The 12,842-nt window shown below is 26.1% G+C and overlaps 1 protein-coding gene across 1 annotated transcript in view; it reads right to left on the bottom strand.

Moving 5' to 3' along the window:
• LOC127281166 (neurexin-1) overlaps window positions 1–12,842 on the bottom strand; it is a 358,116-nt gene that overhangs the window by 108,351 nt on the left and 236,923 nt on the right. The window contains exons 17-18 of the mRNA XM_051304733.1: window positions 7,376–7,698; window positions 4,647–4,938 (exon numbers count right to left, since the gene is read on the bottom strand). Of these exons, the coding sequence (XP_051160690.1) occupies window positions 4,647–4,938; window positions 7,376–7,698 (615 nt within the window). The remainder of the gene's footprint in view (window positions 1–4,646; window positions 4,939–7,375; window positions 7,699–12,842) is intronic.

Below are 12,842 nucleotides of genomic sequence, written 5' to 3'. Positions count from 1 at the left end.
AAATTCGGTAGCTAAAAATTTCGTTAAATTAAAAATAATAAACATTAAATTTTGTATTTATTTGAATATAATTCAAAAAATGATAAAAATAAACGAAATATAATTTAATTCATGGGGGAAAAAAAATTAATATTTCAGTGCCCCTTGATGTTATGTGCATGAAGCACTAATTTTGAGGTTAGTTTCCAGTATTATTTTTACAGCCGCAGAAAAGGCTGAAAATTCTTTATAAATTAAATATTTTTCCATTTGATTTGAAAATAATTTTTTTAGCGTTATTACTTTGAGTATAATATAATTTTATTTGGTATCAAATAAATACAGCGCATTCATATTTTATTTACATATATTAAAAATTTTCATAAATCACAAATAGATAAATAAATAATCCATATAAAAAAATTAGCAACATATTTTTATTAAATATATGTCCATTTTATTTGACTGCTATGTTTTTAAATTTTTGACCAGAATATTTCAGAAATTTCCTCTTATATGTAATTTAATCCTCAAATAATCATCCAAAAGCGAATTACGTATTTTTTCTAATTTTTTTTTTTTCATTGCTCCAGCTAATAGTAAAATTGATTTGTAGGTTCTTTTTCTATAGATATATTTTCTTTTTTAAATCACTATCTGCAAAAAAATAATTTTTATAAAAAAATTAGCAAAATACAGTAAAATATAGTTGAAATAAATTAGTTTTATTAAAAATTAAAAATTTTTCTTACCTAAAATGACTTTTTTTTTTTTTTTATTAGAGTAACAGTCTTCTAATTCACAAATCGAAATTTTGGCATGTTGAAAAATTTTCTTTTAATTTTTGCTTTTATTATTTCAAAAATAAAAGCAATTAACGAAAGTGAATATCCAATGATTAATACAAAAAATAGTACTAGAAAAAGTTTCTCTTTTGTAATTACATCTGGCTCAATTTTATCATTTATTGTACGTAATGCAGGTTCATAAAAATCTTTAACTAATCCAAATTCTGATGCTCTTAGAAGTAATTGATTAAAACGATCGATATAGGGTGATAAAGATTTTGCCAAAAAACTATTATTTGAATAGGCAACAGCTTCTTCTAATATTTTAACATTTTTTGATTTACCGTTTATAACTTCATACATATTAACATGATATGCAGCATTACTTAAAATACAAGTGACATTTTGATAATCAATTAATTGTTTTAAACATTCATTCTCTTTGATTCTTTTAAAGGAAATAAATTTTCTTGACAATAAATAACCAAATTCAGTTAAGGATGATGATTCATGTAAATGATAATCCATTACTGGTTGCAAATCTGTTTCAACGAGTTCTTTGAGATTTAAAATTTCCGTTGTTACAATTTGTCGTAAATTAATATCCAAAATTGCTGAATAAAAATAACTTGTATAGGCAATGCATGTTATCAATAATGAGGCAAAAAATATTCTTTCTATCCAATTCTTTGGTTCTTTTGATATTGAAATTCCCATTATAATTAGAGTCAAATTTAAAGTTTGCCATTTAAATTTCATGAAAAATGTCGTTATTCGTAAAAAAACAATCATTACAATTGTTAATAAAATCATGTACCAAAATTCTGATGAGAGCTCAACGTTATTTGTAATTTTCATCATTTTTGGAATAACAGCTTTTAAAGAATCGTGTTTTAATATTCTCATATTGCTATAGCCTAATATTGCAGAATAATAAATTGATTCAATAAATATATATAATTCGGGTTTTATTTTTGCTATACTTTTAAAATAATTGTAATATATATCATAAAATGAATTCACAGTGTAAAATTCTGTTATATTTGGTTTAAAATTCATCATTTGTGCCAAAATTTCGATAAATTTAATAGCCTGTCCTTTTTTAGTTACTTTAGAATTAAAACCGTAAACAATAACAAAGTTCAATTGATATTCATTTAGATTCATTAATTTATTTGGAAACCATTCACTTTGTTTCGATACCTTCGAAATATGGTCATTAGTAAAAGGATTAATATAATGTAAAATAGGCAAATTATCCGAAATTGATTTCAATTTTACTTGAGAATTGTTGTAAGTTAATAGAGTAATGTCCAAAAATTTTTTCAACCAATATGAATGTAGAGTTTTATTAATATCCTCAAAAGTTGTGTAATTTGAATTGACAACTAAACATCTTGGTAATGATAAGTCTTGTAGTAATTCATTTTTTTTCATAGATGTATAAAATTCCATTAGATTTTCTTCGTTGGTCATTTGTAAAATAAACAGTGTTGTACTTCTTGGTCGCATAAGTAATCTCAAGTGTCGTTCTTCAAGTTTGTTAAAAAATACCCTGTGATTTAGACTCAATGATGGAAAATGTGAATTCACTGTTGTAATAAGAGAATTCATAATTGGATCTATTATTTGTTCTTGGAGAATAAATACAACCTGATGCAATTTGGAATCTTTCTTGAGATATTTAATCAATCCATCAAAATGATTATTACTTGATGATATTCCTTGAATTTCTTTCAAAAAAATAAAACTCACAATAAATATACTAAACTTCATTGTTTCAATGTAACCACTATCGGTGACTGATGAAAACTGTCTGACAAAGTCAATGAAATACTATATATAGTGTATAAAATTAGGCATTTAACGCTCTGTATTTATAAGTGTGGGGGAAATGTAGTTATATTTGCTTTATACTTGAAAAAATTCCTTTTTATTTGACATATAAATATTAATTTGAAGGAGTGTACTCCAATAATGCAATTTGTATCTATCAAAATTTATTTGTTAACGAATTTGTTATTTATTGACTAATAGGGGAAAAAATTAATATTTCAGTCTCCTTTGATGTTAGTACTTGGAGCACTAATTTTGAGGTTAGTTTCCAGTTTTTTTTTTTTTTTTTTTTAAGTCAGAAAAGGCCGATTTGCTCCATCACGTCAGGATTTTTTTCTAACCTCGAAAAACATGTCTATAATCAAACAAATAACTAAAAATTCATGATGGTTTTTTTGGGTCATTGATTACGGATCTGATCTAAAATTAAAAAATTTAAATTCTCGTTGTTTTAAAAATCTAATATCAGATTCGTAATCAGCGACCACCAATAATTCCTAGAACTCAAGAATTTTGAGTTACTATAAGTTTGATTAGACATGTTTTTTGAGGTTAGAAAAAACTCCTAACTTGATGGAGCAAATTAGACTTCAGATTCGTGTTCATCGCATGAAATTACGTCAGAAAATTATATTTCAGTTTACCTTGAAAAAAGTTCAATTTTTTTTGTGAATCTATATATAAAAATTTTTAAATTTGGATCATATGTAGGGGTCAGTCCACTGACTTTCGTCTATAATAGTGGTTGCGACCAAATTTTAAAAAAATCTAGTTTTAATATATATGTGAAACTCGATGATTCCCTGAGTTCATTAATCATATAATATTATGGTAAAAATTTTATTCCCTTTAAAAATATTAAATATCAAAAGTAGAAGGTTCACAATGTGATTTTGTAACCTTAAATTTTTCAATTTTTTTTAAAAACGCTATTATTAAAAAACTATTAAAAATTAGATGTTGGAACTCACCAAAAACATAATAAATCACTTTATTCTGCACAGAGGAACGAAAGAATTATTGCAAAAATTTATTATTTTTGGATGATATACGATTTTTAAAAAAAAATTTATTTAAATATTCTCAAGATTTTTATTTACTTATTATAACTTTTTTGTCGGTATTCCGAAAAAATTGAGGTTTTGCACAAAGATTTTTTATAATATTCTTTACCTTTCTATTAAAATCTTACGAAGGTGTTTTGCTTCGTTTTGGAGATATTAATTTAAAAAATTTTTTATTTAAAAAGGTTATTAATTAATTATTATTAATTTTCGTTATATGTGACACTTTAACCCCCTTAAATTTTAGGTTTAAGGGTACGGAACCCTCGGTTTTAATGCGAGTGTAATAACTCGCACTTGTCCGATTTTTTTGACATATAAATACGTTTACATTTATATATAAAGAAATTTGAAGCAATATACTTCAGAAAAGTAATATTCAAAATTTATTTATTAACGAAATTGTTGTTTATTCGTTTCTTTTGACGTTCTTCTTATTCGTTTCTTTATATATAAATAAATACAAAGAAAGCTTCAAGTGTATACTCAAAATGAAAATAGTTTTAGTGGACTAAATTTCAAAATTTTTTTTGTTGATTTTTTGTTGCTATAGGTTATTACTACTCTACGAGGGAAAAACGTACGTAAGTGACACGTATTTACATGTCAGTTACGTAATTTTTTTTCCATTTTATGGCATATCTAACAATTATTCTATATTTAAAATTCTTTAAAAAAATTTGAATATAGAAGCTATTAAGTTTTTTTTATATATTATATTATAATATATAATTATAATACAATTATAATATATTTTTTTTATATAATATGATATTATAATATATATTTTTACATATATACTAATGTAAGGAATCCTTAAATGAATTTTAAATGGGGTAGAAAAATAGAATTTTTCTCATACGATGAGAATGTAAAAAAATTGTGGAATTTGTTTTTTTTAACGATAAATATTAACGGAAAAATAAAATAAAAAAAAAATAATAGATTTTTTTTTTTTTTTTTTTTTTATTGTACCTACCTATATAGAGAATGCCATCGAGGTCGAGATTTTCATTACTCCCTTGACTATTAACAGCAGCTACGTGATCATCAACAGCAAGTGTATGTCTTTTAGGTGCTGGACGTCCAATACTGACGGCGTGCCATTTACTATCATTGAGTTTCGATTTTGATGTGTCTCTGATTTTGACAGGTCCATCGCCCAAATCGAACACATATGTAATATGTCCATTCACTAATTCAACGGCAATAAAATCCCTCTCACGACCAGCGTTGAAGAAAATTAAGCCATTTGGCTCACGTGTTTTGAACTGAAAATTTTTTTTCATTTTTTTTTAATTATAGATAAAAGTGCAATAAAATCAATACATATATAACATTTACCCGCACTAAAAAATTTGCAAAAAATATATTTTGCAAAACTTAACGTAAAAAACTATTGTCACCTGAAGATAAAGTAGATTTTCTTTTTTTCTACAGTCGGTAATGTAGATTCATAAATGAATGCTAATTAATTTTTATCTACAATTAATAATAATAATAATAATAATTGTACGGAAAATTATAATTAAAATTAAGGAACATTAATTTTGAAAAGAATGACAAATTAAAAGAGTTAATTTTGTTTATTTCTAAGATATTACAATAATGACTTCGTTTAGATTCGTAAATAATAAATATGAAAAAACATTAAGTTCTCAGAAATGATTTCTATTCGTGAATTATTACCGCAAAGTGCATTATGACGTGACTTGGGAATTTAAATTATGATAAAACGCTTCGAGTTAATTTTGTAGGCGTAACCCTCAAGTTTTGAACAAGTCCGAAACTTAGAAGTCCCTTCAATTATATATATATATATATATATATATATATATATATATATATATATGGCAGAGTGCCTCACCACTTCTCAAGTTTGCCGATATACGATCTTGATTCTAACAAAACTTTATATAAACTTCTCACAGTCCATATTATATCATTCTTGCTTAATTTATATTGCAAAAAGAAAAATTGTTATTTAATGTTAATTTAAAAAATTTTTTTTTTATAAACTTAAACACTGAAAAAGGAGGTACTAAAATAGTACCGATTTTAGGTATCAAAATAGAACCAAATAACAATTTAATACCTAAAGTTGGTATTAAATTAATACCTTTCTTTTTACAGTGAATGATTCGTTAATTGTTTTAAATTTTTTTCGGTTTGCAAAGTAAAAAACTAGTGTCAATTTCTACATTACCAACAGTCGGTATTATAGAGGGGGTTTATTACCTATTGTCACTTCAGTCGGTAAAGTAGAAATTTTTATATTACCGACAGTCAATATTAAAGGGGATTTTTATTGCCTATTGAAATTTCTGTCGGCAAAATAGAAATTTCTACTTTACCGACAGTCGGCATTATAGGGTGTTTTTTTAAATTACCTATTGCCATTTTAGCCGGTAACGTAGAAATTTATATATTACCGACAGTCGATATTAAAGGTTTTTTTTTAAAAATAACATTGGAATTACTGTCGGTAAAGTATAAATGTATATATTACCGACAGTCGATATTAAAGGTTTTTTTTTTAAATAACATTGAAATTACTGTCGGTAAAGTAGAAATTTATATTTTACCGACAGTCGATATTAAAGGGGTTTTATTTTGGCCAATTGAAATTTCTGTCGGCAAAATAGAAATTTATATATTACCGACAGTCGATGTTAAAGGGGTTTTATTTTGGCCTATTGAAATTTCTGTCGGTAAAGTAGAAATTTATATTTGATATTTAATTTTACACTAATAATTAAAAAAATAATAATTTATAATAAATATATCGACTTTTCTATTTTTTAAAAATTATTTTCCCACTCTTAATTTTAATTAGTTAGATAAAGAAATAAAAAAATAAAAAAAATTTTTTATTGAAATCGAGTATTCGTTATGCAATAATATTTCCAACAAAAATTATAATTAAAATTTAATGATATCGATTGTTATAAAATTCAAAGCGAGTGGTGTGTTAATGTTATTTCAGAGTGGGTGGGGGAGGGGGCGAAAAATGAGACATATTTTCTCATTATAAAACAAAAACACACACACACACACACAAATATAATATGCTGTGAAACAATGGAGTTGAACGCAATCGTCAAGGTTAATAGCATTCACCCAGTAGTATAATATAATGAGTTTTGCGTGAAAATATTGCACCACAGTTTGATGTCAGCTTATATGAGCTCTGATTCCATTAAAAATGAAATATATATCTCAGCTTTTATATAACATTTAAACATTAATTTTGTGTGAAATTTAAAATAAAAATTAAAAAAAAACAAACTTTTTCATTCGATTACATTTATAATATTACTAATAACTATTTTTATGTATATAAATTTCTTTTTTTTTTTTAAATAAATTTTTTCAACTTATCACCGCGAAAATAATTTTTCTTGCTCGGAAAAAAAAAATTTTACTTGGAATAGCGATAAGTTTCACTGGAACAGCAATTTCATTTCACTAAAATAGAGAAAGTTTTCACTATTTTAAAGAAACATATATCGCTGTTGCAGATAAACATTTTTTTTTCCTTGTAACAAGAAAAATTTATAACGTATTTTTAAATATCAATATTATTTTTTATTATTATTTAAAAATTATTTAATGTTTATAAGTAATAAATTTAACGATAAATAATAATAATAGTATTAATAATAATAATAATAATAATAAAAATAATAATAACAATATTAGTAATACCTGAAAGTAGATGTTCGTTTCGACATAAGCCTTAAGAACGGGTAGTCCAACAAAAGTGTGTTTCGATGTGAATGTAACGGGATGATGAACAAGATGATTTCTTTTGCCAAATTTCCCAGTGACCCTTATAATTGGCGTAACACCCTGATGTGATGTTTGATGAGTACCAGCGCTACGTGCAATTTCCACATATGGATAGCCATTGAACCAAACCTGTTGAACTTGACCAATAAAATGTGGAATTTCCTCACCCGAATGAAGATAACCACCAACATGTAGAGTACGAAATTCTAAGACATTTTCATTATTTAAAATTGCATCAGCTGAAACAAAAAAAGTAACACATTGTTTAATTTTTTTTTTTTATTTTTTAAACTCCATATTTATTATTATTAATTTATTTTATATTAATAAATAATTTGATTCCATTTCGAATTTCTAAAGGTAAAAAAAAAATTCATAACCTCTAAAATAACCCTCTTCATATATATATATCAAATATAATGAAATTAATTTCAGAAAGCTGGGACACAATGGAAGTTAGGTAGAATCGACGGGTCCAGCAATATCGATAATATAATCGATACACGCTTGGTTTGCCAATCAAGTGTGTATAGTTGTGGCTATATAACGTTGTCCATCGACCCTATATATGTATATATATAATATATATATATATATATATATATATATATATATATATATATATATATATATATAGAAACATCTAGGATTTTGCCTCCTCTGGTCGTCCCCATTAATCGGATGGCGACTACCACCAATATTGAGTTAGGTGGCAATACCCTAAATTGCTGGACCATCCACTTCCCTCCCCCCCCTCTCCCTCCCAATCCTGATTCTCTCACGGTACTAACCTCTGTACTCGCCTTATCGACCTTGCCAAAGTACAAAACGCGCGCCATTCAATATAGATACACATACACACTTGTATTGAATTTAGAGACGATAATTGTTACTTCCGAGAATTGCCATGCATCATCAGAGATGAAATCAAATTCTCAGTTTCGAAATCAATCCAAGAATTCTCAACTCTCCTCCTCCCTCTCTCGTCTCCGTGGACCACCCTTCAACTTAAATGACATCTCATTATATATATCGATAATAAATCCTACCCTCCTCTATATATGTATATATGTATATACATCGCCTTTATATAACTGTTCGTGTATACTCGCTGTAATGTCAAGTATATACAATTTGAATCTCAATTTGACGTAAATTAGTTTTCCGTAGGTTTAATTGGATATTAGGGGAAAATTACATACAAAATTTATATAGCTTGAAATTTATTGTTAAATAGATTTTGAAAGTTTAGTATATTGGCAACAATATTTGCGCGATAGAGAAAAAAAATTGATTCAATTTTTTAGCCCATAAATGTGTTACACAATTTTCAATTAGGAATATTTTTGTGATATTTTTTATACTAATTTGGTGAAAATAAATAGCAAAAGCTAACAAAACCGTAATCTAATCTACTTTACCGACTGTAGATAAAGAAGAAAACTTCTTTACTTTCAGTTAGTAATGTTTGGGAGTATTTTGTAAAGTTTTATGTTAGTTATTTGAAAATAAATAGCAAAAGATACCAAAACCGTAATCGACTGTAGATAAGGAAGATAATTTCTTTATTTTCTGTTGATAATGTTTGGGAGTACTTTGTAAAGTTTTATCCTAGTTTCATGAAAAGAAATAGCAAAAGTTAACAAACCATAATCTAATATGCATTACCGACTGTAGATAAGAAAGAAAACTTCTTTATCTTCAGTTTGTAATTTTTGGGATTTTTCTATGCCGACTGTAGATAAGGAAGAAAACTTATTTACCTTCAGTTGGTAACAATTGGGAGTACTTTGTAATGTTTTATATTAGTTTTTTTTTTGAAATCAAATACCAAATGCTAACAAAACAATAATATAATTTGTTTTAAAAATTTTTTTTTAAAGTTTAATAATTTTTTTAATTGTTTATAATAATTTTACTTTTTGGCAAAAATTATGTACATTTTTGAAGATTCATAAGTATATATATATATATATATATATATATATATATATATATATAACGAAATATAAAGCAGAAATATAAAAACTTATGTGATTCCGTTAAGGTTTCCTTGACTACCCGGGGAAGGGGTGGGGGGGGGGGGGGTTGAAGCCAATTGCCAACTAATCAAACGTCCTTTAATTGGATCGTAAATCGATGTCAAAGTACAACTCTCGAAATGAACCATTCACCATTAGTCATTTCTATATAGAAACCAAGTTCTATAATGTTTGAATTTTCAATGCTAATCTCCTAAATCATAATTCTACATTGATTACGAAAACACAAGTATTAAATTAATTATAATTAAATTTGAATTTAAAACATTAATTCGATTTTTTATTACAGATATTGAAAAAATCGAATATTTAAAAATTCTATAGGTTTAAAAATTAAAAATTATTTAAGAAATTGAGAAATTTTGAAAAAATAAATTCATTAGCAATTTATTCAAATAAAATAGAAAAAAGATAAAGGTAGATCGCGATATTATCGATAGTCGAAAATATAGAAATTCGTTCTTTAGTTATTGGCAGTTCTGTCGGTAAAACAGTCAATGTGTCAAATAAAGGTGTTTTTTCCTGCTGGAATTTTTTAATTACACTTTACAAATGAAATACTGATGTAGGTCGCGACTTTACCGACTGTTGGAAAAAGAGATTTTTTGTTTTTGTTAATTAAATATTTACAATCTTAATTTTTTCTTTCTTTCTTCGTTTTTTCTTTTTCTTTGACATTACCTACAGTAATTTTCTTTTTTTAAACGAATATTGTTTTCAAATTCTTCAATTGTTATAAAATTTCGTAAAAATTGTGAAAAATTTTGGAGAAATTTTTTTTAATAAATTGTTAAAATAGAAACAAACGAATGTGAATAAATTTAAAAGTTTGTGTATGTGAGGAGGGAGAGAGAGAGAGAGAGAGGATTTATGTGATAAATGGACGTAAATCTAAATCCAATAAAATAAAGCTTAATGGGTCGCCGGTTTGCTATTGTGATATCCTTGCTGGTTATTTGTGATCGACAGGAGCAAAGTTCGTATTGGAATATGTATTATATACATATATCATGAATATAGAATTATATAGATAGATATCAATGCAGAATTGCTTCTCTTTACGATTCCCAAATGTATATATTATACATATATATATTTCGCATCTTCCATACTTTACGTCCCATCAGACTCGATATATTTCACATTATATTTTTTCTGCTTTTTTTAAAAAATAAATCTTCAAATTCTTTATATTTTTAAATAAATATATATTTCATAATTTAATAAATAAATAAAAGAAAATTCTCTTTTTTAATTACAGATTTCTATTATCGACTTTTATCGACATGTGCTTTTATTCCATACTTATGACCAACGTCGGTAAATGTCGATAACAGGAATCTGTAATTTTTTAAAATTAATTTTTTTTTATAAAACTAATTTAAAAAAATTATGTAACCTCGGTAAATGTCGATAACAGGAATCTGTAATTTTTTTTTATTAATATTCGCTTATAAAACTAAATAAAAAAAAATACGTTGTATTTCCTTTAAAATTGTGTTCCTATTTGAAGTTTTATTTTTTATTTTTACTTTTTCTTTACTTTTGTATGCAATTTTTATTCATTATATAATAATTCAACAAGTTTTGAGAAAACAATTTTGTCGCGAGTATATAAAAATAATAATTCTTCTAAATTGTAAAATTTGGAAAATATATGTTGGTAAACTTTAGATTAAATTTGTAGAATTTATTTTTTAAAAAGAGAGAGAATTCGCTTGAATTTATAAGATATATTTATGTAATAGAAAAAGAAAGAAAAAGACTTTATTCAACAAAATCCTTGAGTATTCACATTATTCAGTGGTTTTTTTTTTAGGGGGAGAAAATATTGTCCAATAATATTAAAAACAAAAAAAGTTTTTTTTTGTTTTATTTTCGGAATCTTATTAGTCTCTTTGTATACCTTTTGAAAGATTTGAAATTTATTTTCACTTTCTCGACTGACTTAAATTAAAAAAACTATTGTTTTTTTTTATCCACGTATTTACCGCGCTGGAAAAAGTTTTATAAAAGTAAAAAAAGTTTTATATTTGGTAAATAAGTGAGTTTAAAAAAAATTTGTAATTAATTTCAATTCCCAAATGTATATATATAATTTTACACGATAGTTTTTGACCTATATCTTTTTTTAGAGTGTTCAGCTTTTTTTAATCCACTGAATTTTACTAATGGAATAATATATATATATATATATTTTACAAATATACAGAATTTATAGTATACAGAAAAGTGCACAGCTCCTGGCTTTTTAAACATATAATAATCGCATTTATGTAAATGCATTTTTTATTGACTTTAGAAGCGAGGCGCTTGGCTTGATCTATCTTTTTGATCGGCAAGGGGTAGTAAAAAGGGATGGAGGGGAGAGGAGAGGAGCAGGGAAGAGGAAGGGGGTTAGAAGCAATCAGAATTGCAGCTTGATTCAGGTTGTCGAGACTCTAGCGAGCACTCCATTTATCAAAGCTCCACTCTCAACGAACAGATCGCGTGAATGGATATTTCCAACGAGAGAGCACAATCTCCCTTTTTTCCGCCTCAATTTTTTTTATTTCCACCTTTATCATTATTCTACCGCAGTCTAATTTATTTTCTATATAATATTTCCAGTTATATTCTTTTTATTAATTTTCTTTATTTTTTTTCTAACACGATTATCAATTTATTTTTTACTATGAAAAAAACTCGAAAATTATATATATATATATATTGTCGATAATTAACGACGTAGTCGATAAATGTCGGTAACAGGAATCTGTAATTTTTTTCTCTCTTTTTTTCTAGTAAATAATGATGCTTTTGATCGTTGGTGGTTTTAGAAATAAATACAGAAAGAAAATAACTAAAAGTGAGAATAGTCGGTAAATGTCGGTAACAGGAATCTGTAATTTTCTCTCTCTTTTTTTTCTATTAAATAATGATGCTTTTAATCGTTGATGGTTTTAGAAGTAAATACAGAAAGAAAATCACTAAAAGTGAGCGTAGTCGGTAAATGTCGGTAACGGGAATCTGTATTTTTTTTCTCTTTTATTCTATTAAATAATGATGCTTTCGATCGTTGGTCTTAACAGGGTATAAATTTCAACGAAGGTGAAAGATTCGACCAAGCGTATTCTTTGATAAATCTCGATGAGAAAATTGATTATTGGCAGGGAGTCCTCACCTTGTCCCCCTCCTCCTCTTTCTCTTTGCAGAAACCAGAGTCTTATATATTAAGCCAATTTGGCCAAACCACAAAAGCATTTTCTCGAGCCCCTTTTTCGCCCACCCTAAAACCATCCAAACTTCTCCCCCCTTTCTTCCCATATCTTTTTAACTCTTCTTTCTCAGTAGAGAACGCC

This window comes from Leptopilina boulardi, unplaced genomic scaffold (assembly GCF_019393585.1).
Source record: "Leptopilina boulardi isolate dan_hultmark-lab unplaced genomic scaffold, ZJU_Lbou_2.1 LbouV2_266, whole genome shotgun sequence".
Lineage (NCBI taxonomy): Eukaryota > Metazoa > Arthropoda > Insecta > Hymenoptera > Figitidae > Leptopilina > Leptopilina boulardi.
Note: the sequence above shows the minus strand (reverse complement) of the source record. Positions and strands in the feature narration are given on the sequence as shown.